At 41.5% G+C, this 26606-nt stretch overlaps 2 protein-coding genes across 5 annotated transcripts; one reads left to right on the top strand and one right to left on the bottom strand.

Annotated features, from left to right (window-relative positions):
• Positions 1–80: 80 nt before the first annotated feature.
• On the bottom strand, positions 81–6567 carry FSAF1 (40S small subunit processome assembly factor 1). Its single transcript, XM_014875419.2, has 7 exons — positions 6422–6567; positions 5990–6279; positions 3954–4010; positions 2854–2949; positions 2081–2167; positions 1028–1080; positions 81–406 (listed from the first exon to the last, which is right to left on the bottom strand). The coding sequence occupies exons 1-7, from the start codon at positions 6555–6557 to the stop codon at positions 277–279; spliced, it is 849 nt and encodes a 282-aa protein (XP_014730905.2). The 5' UTR covers positions 6558–6567; the 3' UTR covers positions 81–276.
• On the top strand, positions 6541–26460 carry GNPAT (glyceronephosphate O-acyltransferase). Of its 4 annotated transcripts, none has more exons than XM_088161475.1 (17): positions 6541–6789; positions 10081–10269; positions 12658–12834; positions 13669–13798; positions 15919–16046; positions 16500–16575; positions 17172–17323; positions 17414–17544; positions 18232–18455; positions 20752–20997; positions 21400–21479; positions 23141–23281; positions 23707–23778; positions 24179–24278; positions 24365–24458; positions 25394–25455; positions 25750–26460. In XM_088161475.1, the coding sequence occupies exons 1-17, from the start codon at positions 6556–6558 to the stop codon at positions 25791–25793; spliced, it is 2280 nt and encodes a 759-aa protein (XP_088017601.1). In that variant the 5' UTR covers positions 6541–6555; the 3' UTR covers positions 25794–26460. The 4 variants fall into 4 exon arrangements, with proteins under 4 accessions (XP_088017601.1, XP_088017600.1, XP_014730894.2 ...); XM_088161474.1 differs by having other exon boundaries at positions 10078–10269; XM_014875408.2 differs by lacking the exon at positions 23707–23778.
• The last annotated feature ends 146 nt before the right edge of the window (positions 26461–26606 follow it).

The raw sequence follows: 26606 nt of genomic DNA, 5'->3' as shown, positions 1-26606 counted from the left end.
GCAGCCAATAACTTGACTCTACATGAAGAAATGTTTTCTTTAGCACATATTGACTAATAAAAATAGTCTATATAACCTTCTTAATAAAAACTCTAATTTTTATTTATAAATGAAATGCCTTTATTTATAAAGGCAGAATAGTACAGAAAAATCCTCCAATAACAAATAAGATTAAAAAATTAGGATACGGTGGATAAGCAAAAGGCCCCAGAAGTCTGTGTTCCCTTATGTGAGTTCCCTTATGCATATTGTCCATTTCATTCTGTATCATGAAATTTATTTGCTAACTTTAGATGATTTAATTTTCTTTATGTCATGGCTTTGCAGAATCAAGGTCCCATTTCTGAATTTTCCAACTTGTCCTGCAGGCCAAATGCTAGGCACTGATTTCTTCTTTTTGGCCTTCCTGAAATAGGGAGAGGAAAAACAATGATTAAAAGAAACAGCAGAAACACACATAAATGCTTAATATGATGAAAAAGTCACCTATTTAAAGCAGTTTGGTATTATGGAGTATCAAACTATAGTACGTAAAGACTTAAGAACATTTTTCCTTCATAGACATGCAAAATTTGCAGCACATTACAGCATTATTTACATTTTTTAATGTTTAAAACCACAAATATTTTTGGATAGAGAAGGAAGATGATAGACTACAGAGGGAACCTGCTGCACTAGGATTAGGAAATGTAAGCTCACTTTCAAGCCTCTCTATACTGTAGCCTGTGCTTCACAGAAATTTTTTCGTAGCAAATGGTGTCTCATGAGTCTGCACACAGGGATTTTTCATCCCTCTGACCTCCAGCTGCAGTTTTAAGACATGTTAGAGCAGAACTGACATACTTCCAAGTAAAGCTGTGGAACTGAAGCCTCTGGAACTCCTAGGCACAGAGCAGTGTTACCAATTTTTGAGGAGCTCAGCAGTTGGAGAATTTTGTTGCACTGAGATGCGCATGATTTCTGAAGTAATACTGTGCAATTACATTGGGGAGATAACACTGGGGAGACCACGTTAAAAACACCTCACCTCTCCTTCTGTTCTTTCTGCTTCTTCTTCTTAAGAGAATCACCTTTATGTTCCTGTTTTTAAAGACACATACTTTAATGGAAAAGGAACAGAGCATATTGGTTGAACAACCACCTGCACAAACAGCACGCAGTAATAGCCTTTCCTTCACACAGCAGCAGGCACTTCAAGCAAGCTGGGAGACCTTCTGACAGAACAAGTGATGTAACACATTATGGAGCCACTGCCAGGAATGCCCGGAGCCCTTGCTAATGCCTTACAGAAAGCACAGCCCACTCACGACCAACGTGCCCTCCTTGCCACGTGCAGAAGCAGAGGCTTCCTTCTCGGGCATGTGACAGCTCCTAGGGTCAGAAGATGGACTTGCTAGCAGGCAGGTGTGTCCTGTCACCCAGCTGAGGGCAGCTGTCAAATAACAGGGTTCAGCTGTGACTGGTCACACACTGGATGCACTTTGAGCCACATGACAAGAGGAGAAGTAGGTCCCTGGGTAAGAGGGTGACAGGAAGCTGGCTGATAGAGCAATTACCAGCCCCACCAGCTTGCTCCCACCTACATGAGAAGGCTCCACAGGGAGGCAGAGAGTAGGCTTAGAGCCAGATGGGCTGTGCTAGAGGATGGATGCAACAGAAACCTCACCCTTGCTTTAAATAATGAGTAAGATCCTAGATGGAATTGTGCTGATAAAAAAGCAGTTGAAGATCCGGCTCTCTGTGGTTAGACAACACGCAACAAACTTTATTTTTGGGGACCATTTTGTTTCCTCTTAAGAGGAAGGGATAAAAAAACCCTCCTGATTTTGTGTCATCAATCCATCAGCTTGGAAGGGAGAGGGAGTGAAACTGACCACAACACAATCCTAATTCTGTGCCTTCATACTGCACACAACCAGCTTTTACCAATGAGATTACTCCTGTGGGAGCCGGGAATCCCATCCACAGGGAGCAGCAGGTGTCAAGCTCGGGCACTCCTTCTGCACCTGAGGCATTATCTGTCAGGCTCTTGGGCTGGCTCCTAAATGCTGCCTTCCAATACAGAAAATTTCACACAAACCTTTTCCTCATCAGCATCCTTCGCTGCTTTTTTCTCTTTCAGTTTCTCTTGGTAAGTCCTGTAGTTCATATGTGCCTTTTTGGGGGGCTGTAACAAAGATAGGGAGGGTTACCACTAATTAAATTTTCAAATAGGTTGAAAAATTATTCACACACTTTCACAGACAGTATTTTTCAGGTAGTGGTGCCAAAACATTAATAATGCTTATTAATTCCTTTTGGGTGAGAGGAATGGACTTAAGGGATGTAAGGTAGACACAATTTGTATCTTGGTGAAGACAGTAGAGAGAGAGACAATAATGCTCTGTGATCAGTTCTACAAGGTTTACACACACTGAGCTAGGAAAAAAACCCATTTCCTAAAAAAAAAAAATCTAAAAATACTTAATTTTTTCTTTTACACTAGTTATGCTAAACTAAAAAACCTTTTTCCATCTTTAACTCACTGGGAGAATAACGTTTTAAAAAGCAAGCCCTTCTCTGCAACTATTTATTTTTGAATGGCGTGATTAAAAATTAGCAAATGTTGGTTTTCAGCCTGATCAGTCATATTTCATCTATATTACTTCCCTGTTAATACAACCATACTAGTTTTCAATCATCTAAGAGGACAAGACAGAATAGATGACGTAAAAGCAAGGATGAAGTGAGAGAAGGGCCATGGCAGGGGATCTTGTGTTTTAAAAGAGTAATATCAAAGCCCCTTATGTTCTTTACTGCTTTTCTGTGCTGTAACAGCTGGGTGATCTCCAGCACAAACCAAGGGACAATTACCTTGGCTCCCAGCATGATAGCACGCTCCTGTTCCCAAACACGTTGCTCCTGCTTCTTGTAGCCAGTGATTCCAAACTTGTGCACTTCCAGGCGGGCCTAGAACATTACAGAAAATTGCAGGCATTTCACAATGTCCAACTTGTAAAGTAATGGCTGGCAGAGTGCAGCAAAGTCATACTCCTGAGGAAATCCTGGCTAATACTGGAAGTTGGCACACTGTAAAATAAAACTCAGTTCAGAACTATACTGCAGAGCAGTTAACCACTGTCCAACTAATCTCTGGATGGTGACGACTGTCAGGGGGACAATTTTCAGTTCTCATTTCACATAAAGTAACACATGGAATGGATTTCCTCCATGTAAAAAATGAGCACTTAACCACTGAGAAACATGGATGGGCAGATGGTGAAACGGTTTGACTACACACATAGGTAAACACTACACAAAATACCTTGGCAAAACCACTAATGAAACCATATATTTTTTTAAATCAGTGATTAAATCTCCACTCTTCTTAGCAGTACAGAGGTCCACGCAGAATCTCCAGTGAGAGATTCCACTGGATCATAGCACATCCTGAGCAGAGATTAGGCACATAAAACAACTTGCACAGATCTGTAAACAAATTAGTAGCTAAAGTGGCCAATGCTAGTTTATACTCATGCAAGAACAGATGAGAATAAAAAGACAAATGGAAAAAGCCATTTGTTGTTCCAAAAACAGATGCCAATACACCTTTCTTTCTTCCCAAATGAGATGCCAGATATTTAACACCATGGGGCTGAAAGAACTATGCTAAACATTATGGGAACTCAAGTACCTTTACACAGCTGAAATACAGCGATCCCCCTCAAATTCTTGTTGGAATATCAGAAAGGTCACAGATTGTAACATGCCTCTCTCCACATGGAGAGTTGACTGCTGCCAACCTGCTCCTCCTTCGGCATGGCATGTAGCCAGAATTACCTATTAGGAAATCCTCAGCTGCAAGAGATAGCCATTTCTGGAAGGGTTTCCCATTAGTCCCACTGTAGCTTTCTCAAGAATACACATACACGTAACTGTACACAAGTGACATTGGACTGATCCTACCGACTTACCTTTTCAAAGTTAAATTCTTGTCTGACTGCATTTTTCTCTTCATTCACTACTTGAGTCTAAAAGCAAAACAAAACATTTAAAATTAATATGACAAGTAACACCAGTTTAAATGCTGATTGGGATAGCTTTTTGAAAAGCAGTGAAATGTAAAGTCAGTTGTATAGAATATTACACAGGTTTCCAGCAGTATTTTTTCCTAGCTTTACTATCTGGATCTATTAAAAGAGACAGTTTCAATGGCATTTTTCTGCCACATGTGAACTATGCATCACTCACATCTCCATTTCCAAACCTGTACCAACAGCTAATGGAGGACAGAACATGAACTTTAAGTAAGTTTTTTTTCAGACAGCGCAATGGAAGTAGTGCATGTACTCACAGCTGGGGCAATATGCAAAACAAGCTTAATTCCTAACTGCATGGACATGTATTACTGTCCATATCCAACATCACTAATGTCAGAGAACCAGCTCCAAAGGGTGCACTGTCAGCAAAAGGCAGAATTCACTTAGTGCAGGCTGACGAAAGAACTTGCTCAAAATGAGCTCACTGAAAACTACATCTGTTCTACTCCACGATTTACACAGAAACTTTTCATCTGCAGTTCTCAGTTTGGAGGGGGACTCTCCAGTGGGAACAGACTAAATCCTAGAAAGAAAAGCACAAAATCCCCAGGGAGAGAGTTCCATGCTTGCTTGTTACAGGAATGTCCCACGTGGGACACTGGGAGCAGTTACAAATGTCCCAGGGTTATTTTAGACTGTCTGCTTTCTGATTTCAGGGAGGATGTGCTGAGGCACCTCTATGAGTGGAAGCTCTGCCTACTCCCAAGCATGCTGATACCGGCAGGCAAACAGCCATCCGTTCAAGAGATTACCCTGTTCACCTTCCCAGTTTGCTCCCAAGGGTACGATCCACTCAGAGGAAACAGGAGTACTACATAAGCATTAGAGCTGAACTGAAATATGTTTCATGCATTTCCTTTTCACTCTCCAGGACCTCAGGGCATAGTGAGTCACAGGTTCAGGCCCAGGGCTTACAACAGGGCTTCCCTCTGCATCCACCACAGCCAAACTCCTCTCAGCTCTGTAAAGGCTTCTATACTGAATTGTGATTTCAACCACAAATAAATGCGGTTATCTTCAGAGCTTTGTGCTAACAAGCCTAACACCAGTATTTTCAGGTAGAAAAACTTAAGCTATATAAAGCAAGAAAATTTTTAGAGGAAAACATGCTGGAAAAAGTACAGAACTTTATGGATTCAAACAACCGCTTGAATCTCTTGAAGTTCCCAATTCCAAGTGATCAAATCCCCAGTATCAGTTAAATCTCTCTGAATTCAATCAACCCCTCTGCTCAGCTTCCAGGCAAAGCTATCCAGACCTCGCTGTTGAAGCAACTCAGCTACAGTTTTTGGTAGTGCAAAGCAGTTTAGCAGCGACAAACCAAACCAGAGGACTGAGATCTAATGCTGTCATGCCTTCCCTCACTGACTATCCAACACTGATCCTCCAAGACAAATGCTGCTTGTCAATGGCCCAATGCTGCTGTGATGCTAGAGAAGTGGAGCAAGTTTTGGCACCTCACATCCACAGTTACTGACAGGAACAGAGCAGCACACAAAACTCCTGGGCACTGAAGTAACCAAGAGGCTTTGCTTTTAATTTCTTTCGCTTCTTGCCATAACATCAGGCTTATCAGCAAATCAATTTGTTTTGCTGAATCAAATACAGGATTCTTATCCGGAGATCTTCTGAAATTGCAAAAAGTGGTCTTCAAGTCCTGCCCCCCCATTGCTTCATCCTTCCCCTGCTTCCAGCGGCCCCACTGGGAATCAGCAGGACTAGATGTCATCGAGCTGAGCAGGCGGATCGCCAAAGCATCGGGATTTCCAGGCAGCTGGATCAGCAAGAGGGACAAACAGAGCTGGGCAGGGCAGGGGGCCGGTGCCGCGGCAGGGAGCGCACCCCGCCCGTCCTTCGGGAAGGGGCGGCTCGGGGGCGGCTCGGGGGCGGCGGGGACCCCTGTGCTCTACCTGTGCTCCGCCGGCGGGCGCTGCCGAGGGCCCGTGCCGCTCCTTCCTCTTCCTCCCGCGGAACACCACGACCTCCACGGCGGGCGGGGCGGCGGGGGGCTGCGGGGCAGCGCCGGCGGCGTTCAGCTCGGCCCGCAACTCCCCGAAGAAGCCGCGGGCCCCGCGCCGCCCGCCCGCCGCCGGCTGCGGCTCCCGGCTCTCCTCCTCCTCCTCTTCTTTCTCCGCCGACGGCGGCACTGTTCTCGCTTCGCTCTCCTTCGCAGCGCCCCGAGCGCCGCCGAGCTCCTCACCTGTGCCGAGCACATGCCGTGGGTCAGCTCCGCGCCGCTACGCTCCAGAGCGCCCAGGCCCGGCCCCACTCCCCTCCCTTTCCCGGCCCCCAGAGAAGACCGCGGTGCCGGCGCAGCGCCCGGCCCGGCCCCGCGCACCCACCCAGGTCGTAGAGGGCGCCGAGCACCGCCTCCAGCCGGCGGGACGGCTCCCGCGGCCCCATGGCTGCTGCCGCGGCGGACGGGCGGGCGAGCTGGGCCGGCGTATGATCCCCGGCGGCTCCCGTCGCACCCGACATGGCGCCGCCCATGGCGCGGTGCCCCCGCCCTACGCCGCTGCACCGCACCAGGCAGCCGGGCCGGGGCGGCGCGGGGCCATGGGCACCGCGGGAGGCGGTGGCGGGCGGCAGGGCAGCGCGGCGGGGTAGGGCGGGCGAGCGGGGCGCGGGGCGGCGCGGCGGAGCTCGCAGGACCATGGCGACAGCGGCGGCGGCGCCCGGGCGGGCGCGGCGAGGGACGCCCATGTACTCGGTAGGCGGCAGCGGCGGGAGCGGTGCTGCGGGGAAGGGGCTGCTCACCTCGCCGCGCCGCGGCGGTGCCGCTCTCTCTGAAGGGGAATGACGGCGCTCGGCGCAGTCTGCCCCTCCACCCCTTACCCCCGGTTTGTGTCCCCGGACGAGGCCTTTCCCGAGCCCCGGCGGGTCTGGACGTTTCCCCTCACCAGTTCCCCTTCCCGCGTGCTCTCCTCTACCTCGGCTGCTCCTTCCCTATCTGTTGTGTCAGTCGCGACAGCCAGAGCTCTCGATCCGAGCACCGCGGCTCCCCTCAGAGCTGCTGCGGAAGGCCCGCCGGGTCGGGGAAGGTGGAAGTGACACGGAGGCAGTGTCCCGGAGCGGCTCTCTGCGGCGGCAGCTGTCCGGGCTCCGGGCGCTCCGCACGGCTTCAGCCCCGCAGCAACCTGGCCTGCCAGCCATGGTGAACTCAGCGCTCTCGGGGAGGCTCTCGTGGGCATGGAGTGGCCGAAGCGGGTTTTCCCGTGTTATAGTGAAAATTACTTTATTGACCTTGTTTGTCCCTGCAGCTTCTTTGCTAGCCTCGGACAAGGAGGTTTGAGTGTGGGGTGCTAAACCCCACCTCTCTACAAGCGTTTGGAGGAGGGAACTAGGGAGAGAAGGAAACAGCTCCTTGTTTCGGCAGAGATTCCCAAACTTCTCTTCTGTGTCTTGTCTGCATGCTGGTATCCCAAGGGCATCGAGAGCACCATTGTTACATTGCATATCCTAGTTATATGGAAGCTTTGTTTCCATACTTCACCGCTGTCACAGTAACAGTGCATGTCACTGAATTTTCTGATGTCCAGGTTTCCAACAATGTGTTTTCTAAGTGTGTTCTCTACCACCTGGCAATTGAAGCTGGAGCAGCAGCTTGGCTATAATGTGTAAAAGCACAGTTACAAAGCTTTAGTGTTTTGTAAAGTGTGTGGCTTGGCTCCCTCAGTGCTCCTTCAGAACAGGGCGTGAAAATAACTATTGCCATGGAGAGAAATCAGTTGCACGTCAAGTCTGAAAACATCAGACAAAGAGTAGAGGCAGAGAGGTGATTTTTCAATGGGCCATGGCCCTTAAAAAACTCTGCTCACCAGAGTTGCACTCTGGAGCAGCTGTAGCAGTGTAGTGACTGCTGATGTGGCTGATAGTGCCCGTGCTGAGGGCTGCCTTTCTTTGTCTGGATTTCATGTAGTTGCAAATTGCAGGATTTGAACTTTTGTAACTGACATAAACGTTGCTGAGATTTTCTGAGCAATGACTTGTCACATACTGATCTGAGTAGGTGGTACTTAGAGTCAAATAATATTTTCTGCTACTATTCTGAGCTATCCTTTTTTGTTACTATAGAAAATAAGGGATTTATTTCTGTTTTATTTTTAATCCAGGGAGTTGATATAAGGTGTCAACAGCAACAGATGGCTAATAGAAACTATTTCCAGTCATCTTAACAGAGCTTACTCATCTCTTGCAAAATACTAACCAGTTGAAAGCTGAGAAAGAAGAGAGGTTGAAAGCTGTAATGCTAAATCATACGGGACAAAACCCCCTAAAAGTTTTACATTAATAGGGGTTTGGGTTTAATACCTGTATGGGATTGTTCTGAAAGTCCTCGGTGAGTTTGTTCTGCAGTTACTGTGAGGTAATTCTCTAAACTGCAGCTGTGGAAAGAAAAGTTATACAATGTACTAAGTGAAATTATAGTAGAGAGATGTTCTCCAAATTTGTCTGCCCTGTGTGGGTAAAAGAACTTGAGAAGGTCAAACATTATAGTAGGAATTGTGCTCTCCAATAAAACAAAATTGACTTTTGATACAGATGAGGCTTTGAAGGATTTTTTTGTCATTCTTAAGTGGAGATATTCCCGATTTGAGTTGTTTTGTTTTGTTCCACCAAATTACCTTATGGTGATGAATGGACAGGAGCTAAAAGTTTGCTCTCTACTAAATGTCAGCTGCTCTGATATTGTTGCTGATGTGGCTCTTGTTGGCTTGCTGTAAAACCTGATTCTCTCTTCCAAGGTTGAAAAACCACCTGCCACTGCTGGGCATTTTGCTTATCTGTTGCTGGTGTTCCCCTGTGTGTTTGCTGACCAGGCTTTCCACTCAGCACCAGAAAAGGTCACTGTAAGAGCCCATGAAACATGTTTTATCCTTCATTATCAGACTGGTTCCTCATGGGTCATACATAGATAGAGGAGGTGGAATGAATGAAAAGGTTGCCAGTGCTACGCTTCAAGTGGTACTGTGGAAGAAGACGTAAGCATTTTTATTTTTAGTATCTTCAAATAAATATACTTGGTCATAACTAGTACTTTTATATTTTTGTTTCACAGAGGCTTACTCCAGTTGTCTTACTTATCTGGTGGCTGTTGCTGCTGTTTTGAAGTTTAGAGAAATACGATTTCAGTCTTGGGAAGACTGAGGTGTCATTCATACAAACTGTAGTGATGTAGGAGATAATAAGAGACATCTCTCTCCAGCGCAAGGGTCTGCTGGCTCAAAGGAAAGAGTTTTTTGTTTCTGATTTTTTTGCAGCAGGATGGATCCACAATTAGTTCTTCATGTCTTGGGATTTTTTTCCTGCTTAGCAGTGATACTGGTTACTCGGAGGCTGTGCTCTGTTTTTACCTACGTGTTCACCATATGGCTGACAGTGAGGTGGTTTGTTTGGTTTTTTTTTTCATTTGTTCCTGCCTGGTAATGTTTCATGTACCTTACAACTAAGCTTTGTGAAAGCCACAAGTCACCAAGGCCCCCGATGCAACTTTTAAGTAGCTGGGATTATTTTCTATGTGTTGATGATTGGGTTTTTATAATGTCAATTATGACATTGTCTTAATGAAGCTGTGAGAGTTGGAATCAAAGTTCTTATAGTTAATGCCTATTAATCATAGAGAGAGGCTGGAGGCAAGGCACTTCAGCTTTAAAAGCCCATGTGTTCTTTCAGCTTCTTCCTATTGGGTGGAATTAAGTAACATGGCATAGGGTGATTTCGGGATCTTTGCAGTTGGAAGGATTAGGGTGAGGGGTTTTTTTTTGGGGTGTGGGGGGGTGTTTGTTTATTTTGCTTTTTAGTTTCTTTCTGGATCACTCTTCCAAGCAGATAGTATTGGTTCCTGCAGTCACAGAGTGTAGAATGCAGACATTATTGAAAGCTAAGAATAAACCCCAAATGTTGCAGAAGTATTGCATATCGTTATTTTGGTGCTGTAGCAAAGCAAGTCACCAAATAGCTCAAGACAGTGTCTCATTCTTCATTTGTATGTTCCCAGCAGAAAGAGCTCACATCAAAGAAAAGAGATGAGTTTGAGGATATCTTGGAGGAAAGACGGTTGTCCAGTGACTTGAGATACGCGATGAAGTGTTACACCCCGGTGATCTACAAGGGGCTTTCACCTTGCAAGCCAAATGCTATCAAAAGTGCTGTTCTCCAGTCAGAGCAAGTTCAGTATGTTATCAAGCAGGTGAGTCTGGACAATGAGCTCTGTGGATTGAACACAGCCAAGCTTTGTGTGGCAGCAGGGACAAAGAGATTGTTGCTGACCTCCTTAAAATGATAATTGTAGTTTGGAAGATAGTCCAGTAAATAAATAACTCTGTTTTGGCAGGGAGAAAAAAAGAAACAACCTGGAGTTGCCACTAAAACTGTCAGGTTCCTGAAACAGTGTTTTGATTTTGCATATACAACACTTTGCCATTAATTTATCCAGTGTGACCGACTTTTTTTTTTTTTTCTTTCCCCTCCTAGTCTACTGTTCTCACCACAGAGCAACATTGTAAAATATATTAGCACTTTCCTTCTTAGCAGACATTTTTGTACTTTGAGGGTGTCTTGTAGCAATTCTATAGGTTAATGATGGATTTATGAACAACTCCTAAATGCTACTTTCACTAAAATGAGAGTTGTATTTCACAGAAAATTCTTTCAATTAGAAACACTGTTTAAGATATAACCATATTTTTGTTTTTACACTAAGGGCAGCTACTGCTTTATAACAAAGTATTTTATGGTCAGGCTGGCTGATACTTTGCACTGTGTTTAAATGCCTGAAATAAGTGTGTGTGTTAGTTAGCAGGTTAATTAATTTCAGTATCCATAAAAAATAATTCCAAGCGTGTAGAAATGCATAAGATGTTTTAGTTAGTCCTGAGTGGCAGGCTACTGTAATTTTTTCTGTTTGTTTCTTTTAATGGTTAATGTTACCTGTGATACTTCAAAATGTGTTATAATGTGACAAAGTAAATTATGTCACTCTACATCACAAAGTAGCTCTGTTTCCGTTATGGATTGCTAAGTAGTATGAAAGCCAAAGAAATCTTTCAACTTTAGATGCACTAAAAAAATTACTGAAAGAAAATACTTTACAGAGGATTTGACGGAAAGATGTTTGTGTGATGTTTTCCTCTGAAGTGCTTTTTTGATAGAAAATGATTTTGATGGATATTTTCTGGGCTGGCATGGAGTTGTTGAAGGCAGTTATCAGACCTGCCATTACAGCCTGGTTACCAGCTTTGCACTAGAGATTAGTGGAAGTTTCTAACTGAGAGTGTCCTGGGCAATGTGCCCAGCAGTCTATGATTAGGGTCCCTCCTGCCTGGGCAGGGTTTGCACAGCTTTTCACAGGCGTACGAGAATTTGTTCTTGAGCCAAATTGTTGAGGTTACTAAAGTTCAGTGTGGGAAGTTAAGGTCATTTGTTTGTTTTAGCTTGCTAGATGTGACTGGTCTGGTTTTTTGATTTCTGATTTTGGGAAGTTCTTAGTTCCATAGTGGATTTGCCCTTAAATCACACAAGTGAACTGTATGGTAAGCCTTTTACTGGTGAATGAGAACAGAATCCCTTCCTGCTGAATAACAAGAAGAATTTTTTGGCTTCCTAAGCAAGACTGATCTTTTCAGGTTTAAGTGGAAGCCTTTTTTGGCTCCTTTAAGCAGCTAAAATAATCAGTTTAAACTACATGTGGAAATACTTAGGATGATGGGTAATGCATTTAAGACAACACAATTGAGCTAGTAGATATGATAGTAAGGTATATGGAGGTAGGTTGGAGGAAGTGGATTTTCTCATATGTCACAAAATGGAAATAATAGCACTGGCTTCCTGGCAGAGATGTGCTTTTTTGGAGGCTTTTTCTTCTGCCATTCCTAAAAGTCATGTTCCTTATTCCATAACAGTAAAAGGCTTAACTTTTCATTTAAATATTTCTAGATTCAAGTATCAAATTGGAGGGATGGCCATTATTTACGTCTATTTCAAGGAACTTCAAAAGGAAATATGCATGGCAATAGAGGAAAGATCATTGATATGCACAGTTGGTAGAGACTTGTGTGCTTTGTATGCAATTCAGCTTTCCATTGCCAAAGGAATACTTTACAAAGAAATGGAAGTGTTATAGGGCTGAGGTTCTTTGGAAACTGTAACCCAAATGCACTTAAAATATTAATATTTTGACTGTCTCTATAAACATAGGCTTCATTTTACTATTGAAAGAAAAATGCACAGAGCCTTCTGCAGACTGATAATATAGGAAATATTCTTTGAACTTAAATCTCGTCTGAATATGCTACAAGTTGAAACATTCATATGATGAGTTTGGGGGGAGGATTGTTGTACACTCTCCCCCCTCCATTGACATCTAAGCTTATTTTGGTTTTTGAGCAGTTTTAACTTGACTTTGTCATGTTGGCTGGCATCGAACGGATTCTGTGTGATTAGGTCCATGCATATCACGTGAAATAAAATCTTGTGGACTATTGCATTAGTTCTCCCATAGTCGCTATGGCACATTACAGTGGTGTGCATGGGCAAGGAGAAGGGAACAACTTGTCACTGCTGTTTTGTTTCTCCTTAGTTAGCAAAAGAAATGGGAGAATCACCCGATATTATTCAAGAAGAAGCCACGGAAATCCTGGATGAGATGGGCCACCGTATGCAACTAGGAGCTGTCAGATTTTTTGCCTTCACTCTGAGCAAAATATTTAAACAGCTTTTCCAGAGAGTTTGTGTGAATGAAGAAGGAATGCAGAGAGTGAGTACTGGTGGGAGGAAAAAGTTAAAATATTTTCAGACCAGTCACTTGGACAAGAGCTCTAATCATCAAACAAAAAATGTGAAAAATACCCTCTGGAAAAAAAAAAAGACTGCACTCACTTTTGTTTATTAGTGCATTTCTTAGTAAATGTGGGAGGAAAAACAGATGATATGTAAGTATTTTAGAGGCAAACAGCTATCAGGATTTTTTGTATGTTTTCCAAATGCTTCCTATGGTAAGCAATACCATGTACTTGTGATTGTAAGATCAGCCACTGAGAGTGCTTTATATCTGATATTATAAAATAATAATGCATTTAGCTGAATTTGGGATCACAATATAATATTACATGGCTAAGTGGATTGGCAAAACCCTCATACAACTGAGAGTGGTGAAACACTGTGCACCTCTGAGGCAGGAGAGCTTTAGGTTTGCCTGTTTCCAGGAACTGTTGTCCCCCTATTTCATTTCAGGATGTTGCTGTTCTGAAGTGTGCAGTGCATTCCGTGGAAGTCAGCAGTGTCAGTCCTGACAGCCCCTATTTGGTTTCCTATCCCCATCAAAAGGGCTTGGAATTAGACTATCCCATTATGGGGTGCCCCTAGTTTTTGAGTCCTGTGGTTCTTGTGAGCCTCAGGTTGCTACTCGGGAAACAACTGCTCCAAATTGCCTATGGGATTTGTGCTGAAAGAAGTATCGATTGTGTGGACAGAGAAATGACCCTCAAGCAAATGGGGTTTTGTTTGCCTTAAGCCCTGTGCAGATCTATATTTGCAAATTTCAACAGTCAGTAAATATTGGGACGTTATTGTTTGCATTGTTCTTTTTCAGTTGCAACATGCCATTCAGGAGCATCCCGTGGTGCTGCTGCCCAGCCACCGAAGCTACGTTGACTTTTTGATGCTGTCTTATTTGTTATACACATATGACTTGGCCTTGCCTGTCATTGCTGCAGGAATAGGCAAGTATGTTTTTAACAATGTTTTCAGGATTCAGTGAATTGGTAGCATTCTCTGGTAGCTGCAACTGTAAGTAGTTGTGCTTAACTTCTGCTCCAAATATATCTTGTTAAATCCTCCTTGGGTGAGGTGCTTATAATGTCTGAAAGCTTCTCATTGGTGCTGAGTCCTGTCAAAGGTGAAGTTTTTCACAGCAAGTTCACCCAGAAGTACCTCGTGTAGACCTGAGGCTGGAGCAAAGATAAGGGTTGTGAAGAATACTTCTGTTTGCTTTCATATCCTGGTAACAGGCAAAATCTTGCCCAGGTGCTACTGTGGATGTAGAATTTTTGTGATACATCATATAGTTTAAAGTGTAGTCACAGCAGCCAGATATGAAGTACCAGACACCTCATGCTTGTTTCTGATGTGACTGATTCCTTTGAAGTATTGCAGAACTTTGTGACATGCTGAGAACAGAGCTGGCAGGGAAGTGGTATGCCATATCAGAGATGAGAATTTTGGGCATACTTAGTTGTAAAGCAGATGAAGCCAGTATATTTGTGGGAAACAATTTTTGAGAGCTTGAACCAGTAAATGTCTTCCAAGTTAATGTGCTTTTTGATAATCTGGATGCTGTCAGCTCTTAACTTAGAAACCTGATCTTGGAAGTTGTGGATATCAAATAGGTCTTCTAAGCAGGCAGAAAACCAGCTCAGGTCTGGTGCAGCACTGTAATATGCACAGGTGAGCTAGCAGAGATCTTAGAACCTACTGCTTGCTGTAGTCTGCTTTTCAGTCAAGAAGTTACGAAGACTGTGAGAACATGCTTGCTATGGAAGATGAGATTTCCCTGGTCTTCGAGCTTGCTACATCTGGGTGATGCAGGTTAGATTCACAAGTCAATGTTTTACAGCTGCCTTCATCAAAATATTGCAGCTTACCTGTTGAGTATTGTTCAGGATCTGCTCACATGTTGTTACAGGTTTTGGTGAGAGTTTTGGATCTCAAAATAGTATCTTAGTGATACTCTTAGTGTAGCTTACAAGGATTTTTTAAACGATTAACATGTTTTGAATGCTTTGGGATCAAAGTTCTCCTAAAGAATTAGAGGCTTGTAGCTTGATGCTGCCTGCATGTGTGTATTATTTTAAATTCCTCTGGAGAAAATACAGTTCTCTATGGTTGTATTTCCTAACTGCATATCATGTTAGAGGTTCACAAGATGTGGTTTACAAACTCACTCTCAAAGCAGCACTTGTGCTGAGCAGAGAGACTCCCCTGATAGAGGAGAGTTAGTGCTTTTGCTTTGTTAATTATCTCTTGGCTTCAAGCATACAGATAGATCTGTGGGGATTAGCTAAGGGAACGTAAACAGTTGCCAGTAACTCTGTAGTACATCCTCATACAGTGTATTAGCAGGAGTCTAGATGGTGCTGGAATGATGTTTCTGATAGCTGTGACATCTTCATGACAGACATTGTCAGTGTTGCACTAGAAATGTGAATTTATTTGGCTGAATATCTGTTCTCCAGTTTTCATGGATTGAGGTGGCAAGGAGGTTTGAGTGGCACATTGCCAGCTGATGTGTGGACTTGTTTTAAATGCTTCCATAAGAACTTTGTTAACATTGTGTTTTTCTCCTGCTTTTGACAAGTTAAGAATTGACTATCATTGTTTAAAACTGAAAAACCATAAAATCATTTTAGTTGGTTTGGTGTACATATCCCAAAATGATGAGTCAGGATCATAGATGGTCTAATATAGTTTAATTGGCTGCCTAATTTCTGTGTCTTCTGGGATACATTCAGTAGGAACTGTGAGTGAGTGAGACAATGCATTTCAGAAGCTTAGTCTTTATTATCGCTGAACTTTGGCCATCTAAATTATGAAAATAAATTGCTCTAAGTGAATGCAGCTTAAAAATTGGGAAGTATATTATAATATGCCATTCTTGTCTATAAAAGTCTTGCTAGACAATTTGAAAGCAAATAAATGTGTTGGCAACAATGGAATCCTTGAAAGAGATCTTCTGTATTCTGGTAGTCAGCGTGCTGGAAATTTTGTGTTGATTCTGCTGGCTGATATTAATCACTAAATTTTGTGTGTGTGGTTTTGTTTTTTCTTTGTTTTTTTTTTTCAGATTTCCTAGGAATGAAAATAGTTGGTGAGCTGCTACGAAGGGCAGGTGCCTTTTTTATGCGACGTTCCTTTGGTGGGAATAGACTCTACTGGGCAGTGTTTGCTGAATATGTAAAAACAATGTTAAGGGTAAATAACTTGCTGAACTCTCAAAATGTGTTCTTAAGAAATACTCTGTTGGAACAGTTCTTGTGAGATACGCAGGATGTCGTGGCTGTGTGATTGAAAGTCTTCATGGTGATTTGATTAAGTGCTTTTTACCTCAGATTTGCTGTAGATTAAGACCATGTGTGCACTTTATTATTATTACACAGTTCAGTAAGTGATAGACAAATGCTCATCAGTTGCTTTGGATTGTGTGCCCATATCTCATGACAGACTGACTGTTTTCATTAATTAAACTGTATGGTGCAGCAAATACAGTGGATGAATGTAGGCTTACAGATGAAGCTAGATATGTTTGTCTTTCATGAAAAAAACAACTTACTTACATTTGAAGTACTTAAAACTATTTGAGGATAATAAAGAAGAAGTGTTTTTTCTGACTAGCTTTTTTATTTGTTTGTTTGTTTACTTTTGAAGAGTGGCTATGCCCCAATTGAATTTTTCCTTGAGGGGACTAGAAGCCGCACTGCCAAGACTCTGACTCCAAAATTTGGTACGTTTATTTAAGATTTGGAACTTTTAATATTATTAGCGTGTGCATTAGTGGCTATGTGCTTGGAAGTTCTTTGGATAGAAAAGGATGTTAAAGTAGAGGGAAACTGGGGAAGTCTGTCAGAGTATGGAAAACACCGTGGCTGGGTTCCAAGGCCATACAAAGAACAGCAATACACTTCACTTGTACTCTACTGCTTTTGCTCCCTTTGCCCCTTTGTATACTAAATTCAATAACACTTCACCCTTTTCTTCCTAGACAATAGGCATCCTCTGGCCAGCAGAGAAATATTGTAGTTCTAACTGTAAAAGTAATGGGGAATCTTTAAAAAGAAGGTGCTGTTTAAGCACAGAGTACAGTGCTGCTGAAAAGAGCACAAATAGCTGTCCTAGAGTGTTGCTTTCATTTACCCTCTGTTTTAAGGCTTGAGCAATGTCTTTTGCTTCTGCTTGCTTGAAGAGATTACAAGCACAGTGCACACCACACAGCAGTTTCTAAAATGCAAAGCTATCCTTTTCAAAGTTAAATTGCAGTTGCTTTTTCCTCTTTGAAAGAGACAGGTGATTCATGTTTTGTTTTTTTTCCCCAATTGGCAGGTCTTCTCAGCATTGTGATGGAACCCTTTTTCAAAAGTGAAGTCTTTGACACATATCTTGTTCCCATCAGCATCAGCTATGAGAGGATATTAGAAGAATCTCTCTATGCATATGAACTCCTAGGAGTCCCAAAGCCCAAAGAATCTACATCTGTATGTAAATTCCTTAAGAGCAGAACATAAGCAGACCTATACACACCCTGTGGCACCGGAATTTAAGTTTTCCTCTTCCTGTTTTCATAGGGGTTGTTAAAAGCCAGGAGAATCCTCAGTGACAATTTTGGTACCATACATATCTACGTTGGCCAGCCAGTATCCCTTAGAACTTTGGCATCTGGGAGGATAAATCGGTGCCCATACAATTTGGTTCCCAGGTACCACATCTTTCCATGGTGTATGCACAGGGAAAACATTTGTTTAGTCTACACCTATGTGAACTAAGATGTTCTCTTGTTCTTTGTTTTCATCATCTCTCACCTCCGTCTGACTGTTCAGACTGCTGAACCTGTTTAGTCTGAATAGAGGTTTACTGTGCATGTGACTGGGTGTTTCTGAAATAAATTGTTACTTGTGTGGCTTTGCTCTGTGTTGAGAAGAGGCCACTTTAAAATTTAATGGTGATGCATGAGCCAGGTGAAGCTCTGTTTCCTGAGAATGTGGTGCTTTTGCCACTTAAAATGCTCACCTTTCTCTCACTTCTTGCTTTAGTCCTGCAGGCTCTTAAGTGACCATGTGTCAGGGAGCTGTAGCTGTGACTGAATTGTGTTGCATTTGCATTTTTTTCTGTAAAACATAATGCTTTTGAATTTTGTTTGAAGACAGCAAATGTACAGCATCAGTACAGAGGTCTGTGCTTCAGCTACTATCATGCAGCTACTGATGCTTTGCTCTATAGTTCTGTTTTACATATCACATAGAATCACCCTGAAGAGGTAAAACTGTAAAGATTTACCCTGCTGTAAAGTTATGGATCTGGGAGCAGTATGGAAGAAATAAAGAAGGGGGGTGATTTATATTCGACTTTTTGAGCTCTTTACCTTAAATTGCATTGCTATTTTCAGGCATCTTCCGCAAAAGCCATCTGAGGATATCCAAGAATTTGTCACTGACGTAGCTTATAAAATGGAGCTCCTGCAAATAGAAAACATGGTTTTGAGCCCGTGGGTGCTAGTTGCTGCTGTCCTGCTCCAGAATTTGCCAGCCATGGAATTTGAACTTCTAATAGAAAAGACTCTGTGGCTTAAAGGCTTAACACAGACTTTTGGAGGATTCATTGAATGGCCTGGTATGCAGAGAAAGTGTTATTTCTGTTCCTCTTTTTGCTTATGAAAGCTAAATTATATTTCTGTGGAAGCAATATATGGTAACAGCTTTACAGAATTCTTAGAGTTATAAATGGATTTTAGAATATGCTAAAAATCGTACTGCAAACTGACATGTGTTGACTTAACCTGTTGAAGATAATACTTTGAAAAACAGGTGTAAACAGAACAGATGTTTTACTGTTGTATCATGAAGTGTGGCAGGAGAGGGAAATTATAAGGTATTTTATTAGAATACTGAGGTTTGTGTAGTGTCTGTTTTTCTGAACTCTGTGTAAGTCACAGGCTTTTTCCTGTGGGTTTTTTTTTTAATTTATTAATCTGTTTTTAAACTAAGGGTTTGCCTTTATCTCATGTTCACTCTTTGCAGTAAGTGATAATAACACAACCTGATCTGCACCAGTTAACTCCATGTAATGCTAGATTTCCTGCTTGGTGCTGACTACAGTATAAGTTGTTACTGGTGCAAAGAACTAGCAGAAACAAATGGGTGGTGGAAATCAAAACTCTCAGTTGTCTGTTTATTTTTAAATTTCACTTTATCTCTGTAAATAATGATGAGTTTTGAAGGAAAGACTTCTTTGGTGGCTTTATTAATATACTTATACACACATCCCCTTTTATATATATATATATATATATATATATATATATATATATGTATAATGTATATATTGGCTGCTGAAAGGTTTATTGTTCTTTCAAACTTTCTGTTTGAAACTTCCCTCTGAGAGCCAGAGTGACACAGGCAATTTTGGAGCCTCAGGATGTAAGTGGTAAAGCTAGCAAAGAACAGCATTATGTAATGCAAGTACATTTAGCTTTCTGCTGTAGGTAGCCTTAAACCAAGGATCTTTGCTTTTGTAGCCCTGTATATAATCAAGGATCCCTCTCACTACTACAATAAAGAAATAGGAGCAGGCTACTGGTAGAAAAGAACTCTGTCACCTCTGGGGAAAAAAGCCACTTCTTTCAGGGATCAGCACTACAGGGAGTGCATGCAATGTTTGCTTCTGCCAGACTGGTAAAAGCAAGAATTTCATGGCAATACTTAAACAACATTTAGAATCTTACTACATAATAAACTGAAAAACATACCACATTCAGGTTTGCTTATTTATTTTGTTTATTTTCTTAACAGCAGCAAGTAAGCATTTGCTTTAGTAGAGTTGTGATGTAGTCAGGGAATAGCAAATAGACATGGTAATGAAATGGAGGAATGACAGCAGCTGAGCGGATTTTGTTGGACTGTGCTAGCTGTGCTGAAGGCATCAGTTCTGTAGAAACTGGGTTTGTTGTTTTGGTTTGGATTGTCAGTTTGAAAGAAAAAATACGTTTTAAAGGGCAATTTGCTGATGCCAGGAACTACATGTACCCTCTCCATTCTTCGGTCTCCAAACAGCTGGTTATTTCTGCCTTTGTCATGCTGATTGGTTGTTACAGGCAGAACATTTGCAAAATTTTCTATTCAAAACAGGAACTGTAGAATTACTTGCACAGACTTCTGCTTCCTATTGCATTGAGAAACTTGGGAGCTTTAGCAAAATTGGAACAAAGTAGGTTGAAGGAGTAAATAAGATGCAAGGAGACACTACTTACAATCTGTATTAAAGAAAAGGAATATGATGAGTCTTTTTCATCAGAGGCTATCTTGATTTGAAATGCCTGTGCTGTGAACATGTAAAGTGCATTTTAGCATTCAAATGAAGTTTTTATTGCTTGCTTGTCAAATTGATTCCAATTTGATGGAGGGAATGTTTCTCATTGAGTAAGTATGTTACGTAACTGTATTTATGTCAAGAATTTGTATAGATTTTAATATGGGATGAGGCCTTGCTTGTTTATGAGAGTTGATGAAAAAGATTATAAAAAGACCTGTTCATCTGATTCAAAACTTGTAGTGTTGGAAATGCTTAAGCAGAAGTATAGTCTCCATTTTCTTACTAATGAATATGTCCATCAAACAGATCTATCCTTTTTATATTTGGAGGCTCAGACTACTTGTTCCAGAGACAAAGGAACAATTTGTAATTGTTAGTAAGTGGATGAATTTGAAGTGTTTTAATTATAGAAATGTCTGAAGTTTGCTCTCTCCATGTCATACTACGCCTAGTTTGCCAGTATCTGGTATGGGTTATATTGGAACATCTCTCTAACTGAATGTTTGGTGTAGTGTCTGAAATACTGGTGCTTTTTAGGCTGCTTCAATAGAGCTAGGTTCCCTTCTGCAGCTTCCTGAGTGTTGCATTTTCCTCCTAGATAACCTGTGTGCCAAAAAAGCAGTCCTGTCTGGCCTCACCCTGCATTCCAACATCGCTGGCCTTGTCGATGGCCATGTGGTCCTGAACGACAAGGGAGGGGAAGATGGAGCCGTAGGGGAAATCGTCTTCAGGCGCGCGCTGGCCGTGCTCATGTGTGCCACGTACAGGAACCAGCTGCTGAATGTCTTCGTGCGCCCGGCCCTGGTGGCAGTCGCCTTGCAGATGGCACCCAGCTTCAGAAAAGGTACACTGGGGCTCTGAGAAGCTGCTGGATTTGCTCCTTGTGCCATCAGCTGGGAGAGGAGCACGAGGTTCCTGGGACTGCTAGCGGGAGCTATCCAAGACTGTTATACTTGGGATAAGGTGCATGTGTTGGGAGGGCATGGGGATGTTTTGCTTGCCTTTTTTTGTTGTTTACCTTTTTATCCTTTTGTAGGATTTGACTGTGGCATTTAATGCATGTTCTGAGAAACTACAAGCCCCCAATCTTTCCTTTTCTTAACAGTTGAATCAAGTGCTTTGCTGTTATGTTGTGGTTTCTACCATTGCATGTATGCTTTAAATGTCAAGTCCATATTTTATTTAAAGTAGGTATTCTCTTAAGGAGTAAATGGCTCTTCACTTGCATTTACAATATTTCTTTCAGAGGAAGTCTATAGCTGCTTCAGCTTCTTGAGAGATGTTTTTTCTGATGAGTTCATCTTTTTTCCTGGCATTTCATTGAAGGTAAAACATCATTTATACAAAAATACTGATAGTAATGCAACCAACTAAAATAGCATCTGATTCTAGAGCTCTGTCAAACAAGTGAGAACTTTGTGAAAAACACCTACAGGGATATCACCTTGATCTGTAAGTGGGAGGGAGAACTTAAAAGGGGGTCATTATGTTGGTTGCAAAATATTGTCTGAATCCACAAGGTTGCCGATGCAATTTTTCCCTCATTCCAGTAAAAAAACTAAAAATAATGAAATTGCCCAATTCTGAACTGTTAAAATGAACTGTAGCACAAGTTTGGCTTTTTTGCATAAAGCTAACAGTCTTCCAGCACAGATCTGAAAATATATATTAAAACAGTGTTTTCAATGAAGTGTAAATGCTGTCAGGGGTACAGACTGTGAAAGCTTTTGAAGTGAGAGCTTTCCTAATGGCGTAATAGTTTCCCTCTTAGAGTCTTACAGAAGCTTTACTTGCATCCTTTTTTGCTTGAAAAGAGTTTTCCCTCATTTTACCTCCTGCCCCATGCAGCCACCAGTCAGACAAAGCCAGTATTGTTCCTGCACACTGCCGTATTCCAGGGCTTAGTGTGCCTGTGTGCAGCCTAGCACAGCTGGATGCAGGCAAGCTGGGAAAACTGCAGGCAGCCCTTGGCTCTCTACAGGACTTGCTCTGTCAGTTTGTACACAAGCTTGTTCTGGTCCAGCATGCTTGAAATGCAGGTGGAAACAAGTTTATCAGTAAAAAAAGCTGGTTCAGCCTCACACTCAATATAAATTGGTATGTGTAGGGTTTTTTTTGGTTTTAAACTGATCACATGTGATTTTTATCAATGCTAAGGACATATATATGATGGTGATCTTTCCTGCATTAAAAAGAGTGATAAGTATAATTTTCACAAGAATATTCAAATCTTGCAAATGTATTAAAATCTCATCGATTTTTATATAGATGAGAATTGGGCCTTTTTAAAAGGCTGATTGGCACTGTTAAGTTTTATTTGTTAGCAATTGTTGCCTCTTGCAACTTTTTTGTAATAGCAGGGAGCAGGAAGGTGACTGGCTATGACTGACTTTGCTGGAGTTGGATGAAAGAGTTGCTGTGGTGCTAAGGGATCTTTTACCCACCCACTCACCCCATTATTCATTCATGTGTCTGTCATGTCCTTGTCCCATCCCTTTGTGTTAAGTGTCCCCCTTTTGCCCATATTGGCAGTAAAATGGTTTTGTCCTTGACATTTTCATATTTTGTAACTTTCTGGCTATTTTGTTTTCTGTTTGATAGAGGGCAGGTCAGTGATCTGTATTATCATTTATTGCAAACAGTGGGCATGAAATAAAGGCAAACCCTTAGTTTACAAAAAGCTAAATAAATAAAAAACACCACAGGAAAAAAACAGCTCAGGCTGGCTGTTGGAAGAGCAGCCATGGCCACTTTCTTTGTGCCAAGACCTGTTGTGCATTGAGGAACTGCTGTGTTTAAGAAAATGTTCCCACTGCCTTTTTGTAAGGATATTTTTGGTAGACAGGAAAATTTTGGTTCAAGTCTCTTTAAAACTGAGTTCAGAAATGAAAGTGGTGCCCTGTTGTGGTTTCAGTTGTTGATTTTGTGGGAAACAGTAGCTGCACTTCTGTAAGTGTTAAAATTTTAGTTATGCATTTCTCGCCCAGGATTTTGAGGAAGGATGTTTTCTACTCACAAAATGTGATGCCATTCAAACGAGTCAACAGGAGATTTACCCTACTGACAAAGGAAGTGGCACAGTGTCTTTCTTATCAGCTATGTTCAGACCTTTTGTGGAAGGTTATCAGGTATGTTGTCCTTCAGAAAATGATCTCTTTTTTTTTTTTTTTCCTGTGTTTTATAGGGAAAGTAAGTGCTGTGTTACTTCTGTGTAAATAGACTGAGAAATGCAAATGTTAAGAAATAGCAGTAATAAATCTTAAACACCACCCTCCCCCAAGGATCTCAATTTTAACTTTTGGCTCAGACTTGTCCAATTTACTAAAGCAGTAACTACTGTGTAATGTGATGGCTCACCGTGGGTTTATAGGATTCATAGGGAGTGTGCTGCTACCAGCTTCATTGTTCTTTTTTACGAGGAGCTCTTGCTTAATTCGTTTTATGTGGGCTGTCCTGCCAGGTGTGGAAATGAGTTTTTATCTCCTATTTGATAGCTTTTATGGGAGTCATTAATTCCATCCATATCTCTTTAAATTCTTCTGGTTTTTCCAAGGTTTTAATAAGATTAAACACTTACATTCCTGTAGTAAGCAATGCATACAAACCCAGAAGGCTAAAATCTCAGGTAAGTCAGTATAAGATTGGTGAGACTGTAGATGTTTAACATAGTGGAATCTAGTTAGTGATCTGATGTGTGAGGTGGGTGGAACTGTATTGATGTGCCCATTTTTTCTCCAGAACAGGTATTGCTTTAAAAAAATTAATCTGTTTTTGGTTGTAAGAACAAGAATATAATGTCTAAGGTAGTTATTATAGAAATACTGAGTCTTATTTTAATATTGGGATTCTCTTACCTGTAAAACAGTAATAAAACTTTCAGATGCCCTATGCAATGGTACCTTTTGAGTTCCTCTCCTATGCTTTGCAACGTGGAATAGTATTACTTAAAAGGACATGTCTGTTTATAATTCATTACAAGCTGACAATCTAAAAGAAAGGAATGCTCATTTTCTTGAAAATGTTAGTTAATTTTCAGATACCTCTCAAAGGAAATGAAAGAAGCATTTACCGAGAAGCAGTTTATACCCGCAGTCCGCAACTTTGTTTTTCAACTTCTCGAGAAGGGTGTGTACAGCTGTTACGATTTTACAAGAGTAGCCTGTTAATTGAAAATTATAAAAATTTTAATTATGTTTCTACCTTCTCCATAGGGAGTACACAATGTTATGAAGCACTGTCTTCTGACATGCAGAAAAATGCCTTATCAGCTCTTGTGCAACTGGGTGCAGTGAAGAAGAAGAAAATGTAAGTAATGTTAGATTTCTGCTGTATAGAAATCTTAGTAGCAGTTCTTAATGTCTGAGCTCCTAGTAGAACAGCAGAACCCCAATTGCTTGAGCACCAGAGATTGACTGGATTTACTGGAGTCATGGAGAAGACCCAGTAATTCCTTTTTATACATGATGTGGAAGTGGAATGGCACGCCCTCATAGTGGAAGGACTCCTGTGGAACCCAACAGCAAAATTCATTAACTCACTAGAATGTTGTTTCTCATTCCCTTTACCTTTTGGTTTTCAACTTTCCTCCCAAGGCTCTGGTAAGAAAAAAACAGCACTGCTTATTTGTAATACTGTGTGCTACAGTAAGCCTTGTCAGGCAATAATCAGGAATACTGCTAGTTTTGGGGAATTTCAGCACTGAACTCATCTGAAAGCAATTTAACTGAAAGCTTAATCATTCCAGTCTTTTTACACAGTTCATGGCTTATAGGCTTAAGATTAAAACCAACTTGTTGCTGTATTATGCATTATTCTGTTATGAAATAAATTTGTGTTGTGATGCTTCTTACTGTGTTTAAAAGTATGGTCATGGAAGTCCCCAGTACAACAAGTCTCTGCAGTGTCTTGAGTGTTTGACAGAACAGAGTTGGCAGCTGATGAGCTATTTCCTTGTACCTCTGTTCATGAAATGCATAGGCTAAGATACATGTCTGTACGTAATTCCTGTTTCAAGTAAAAGGAATAAATTAAGTGCAACAGAATTTGGGGACTGAACAAGAGAAAAGATAAAGAAACCATGTTCTTCAATAGAAGTCTGACATGTCCTTAAATTTTATATGTATGCAGGTAAGATAAAAAAAATCATGTAATTATGAAAATGTTTTAATTTGGATTATTTGTGTAGAAATGATTGTAATAAGAAATATTTGTTGAGTAAACTTTTTTTTTTATAATTATAGGCCCAATGGATTCACATACAATGTAAATCAAGAGGCTGTTAGTAAAATCCTGGACATGTTTGGTAAGTGTTCTCTAATTAATTTGAAGAGAGCTTCTCAAGTTTTACTTTGGACAGTGCATATGTTAGATGTAGTGCTTTTTCCCTAGTAGTTCCATAGATTTAACTGCATAAAAATCTTAGTAATATTTTTTTTACAATGATTTTTCTGGTGTCATTAGTTGCAGCTTTGAATCTCCCTTCTTTATTTCACGTACTGTGCAACCCAGTGGCCGAGGGCAGTAAAGTAAGAAGTAGTTTATTGGTGGTGTTTACAGCATGTTGATCAGAAGTATTTAGTGTGGGTTTTTTTGTTAGATGCTCGGATACCTGTACAGAAACCTGTGGCTGCACGACTCTGAATGGTTCCTGATGCTGTGAGTGGATGTAAGCTCCTGCTGAGAACATGGACCACTGCCCTGCTGGAGCAGAGATAGGAACGGATGAGGTTCCCCTCTTGCCCAGCCAGCCTGCAAGCGTGGGAGGCACAGAAGTGTTTCTTCAGCTGGGCAGCTCTCCATTACCACTTCAGAATTGCTGCTGAGGGGCTTAGAGGTGTACGTACATCCTCACCATGTTTTGTTTTTTAAAACAAATTAAACGTTGTCTCTTTTAAAAATAAACATTTAAAGAGACATGCACAGCAATGGCTACCTAAATACATTTTTGTAGACTTGGTAACAAGGAATGTGATTGGTTTCAAGTATTTCATGGATGTGAAAATGTAACAGGGAATTAAAAGACTTGCTATTAAAATTAATATTTAGAAAAAGATGTTCCTGGCTGGCTAAATTCAAGGCAAGGCCCTCATGAATGAAGAGCACAAATCAAACCTTGGGCAATAACCAGAACTGATACACACGTTGGGTGGGTTTTGTGTTTCGGTATTTTGTGTTTGGGTTGGTTTTGTTGTTTTTTGTTGCGTTTTTTGTTTGTTTTTTTTTTTTTTTTTTTAAGACAGCTTGGCATTATTTTAATTACTTAATGAACGTTATATTTAAACATTGAATTAAAGCACCGTTGACAATGTGTCTGTCGTCTCTTCCCCGCGTCTCACCGCTGACTGCGCTGTCTTCCCGGGTATCGATTTTTCCCAGTCCTCCGACACAAAGGGGAGCCCGGGGGGCGGGGCCTAGGCCGGGGGGCGGGGCCGAGCTGCGGACGCTGCCGGCCGG

Source organism: Sturnus vulgaris, chromosome 3 (assembly GCF_052056855.1).
Source record: "Sturnus vulgaris isolate bStuVul1 chromosome 3, bStuVul1.hap1, whole genome shotgun sequence".
NCBI classification, from domain to species: Eukaryota; Metazoa; Chordata; class Aves; order Passeriformes; family Sturnidae; genus Sturnus; species Sturnus vulgaris.
The sequence above is the reverse complement of the archived record's forward strand: the minus strand, read 5'-3'. Positions and strand labels throughout refer to the sequence as shown.

Bases quoted from the DNA above. Each gene is read 5' to 3' on its own strand.
- GNPAT (XM_088161474.1), top strand. From the start codon at position 6,556: ATGGCGCCGCCCATGGCGCGGTGCCCCCGCCCTACGCCGCTGCACCGC. The intron at 16,047-16,499 runs GTAAATAACTTG...TTACTTTTGAAG, and splicing joins ATGTAAAAACAATGTTAAGG to AGTGGCTATGCCCCAATTGA. The intron at 24,459-25,393 runs GTAAGTAATGTT...TTATAATTATAG, and splicing joins GCAGTGAAGAAGAAGAAAAT to GCCCAATGGATTCACATACA.
- FSAF1 (XM_014875419.2), bottom strand. From the start codon at position 6,557: ATGTCGGGTGCGACGGGAGCCGCCGGGGATCATACGCCGGCCCAGCTC. The intron at 4,011-5,989 runs GTAGAGCACAGG...TTTTGCTTTTAG, and splicing joins CGCCCGCCGGCGGAGCACAG to ACTCAAGTAGTGAATGAAGA. The intron at 2,168-2,853 runs GTAATTGTCCCT...TCTTTGTTACAG, and splicing joins CTATCATGCTGGGAGCCAAG to CCCCCCAAAAAGGCACATAT.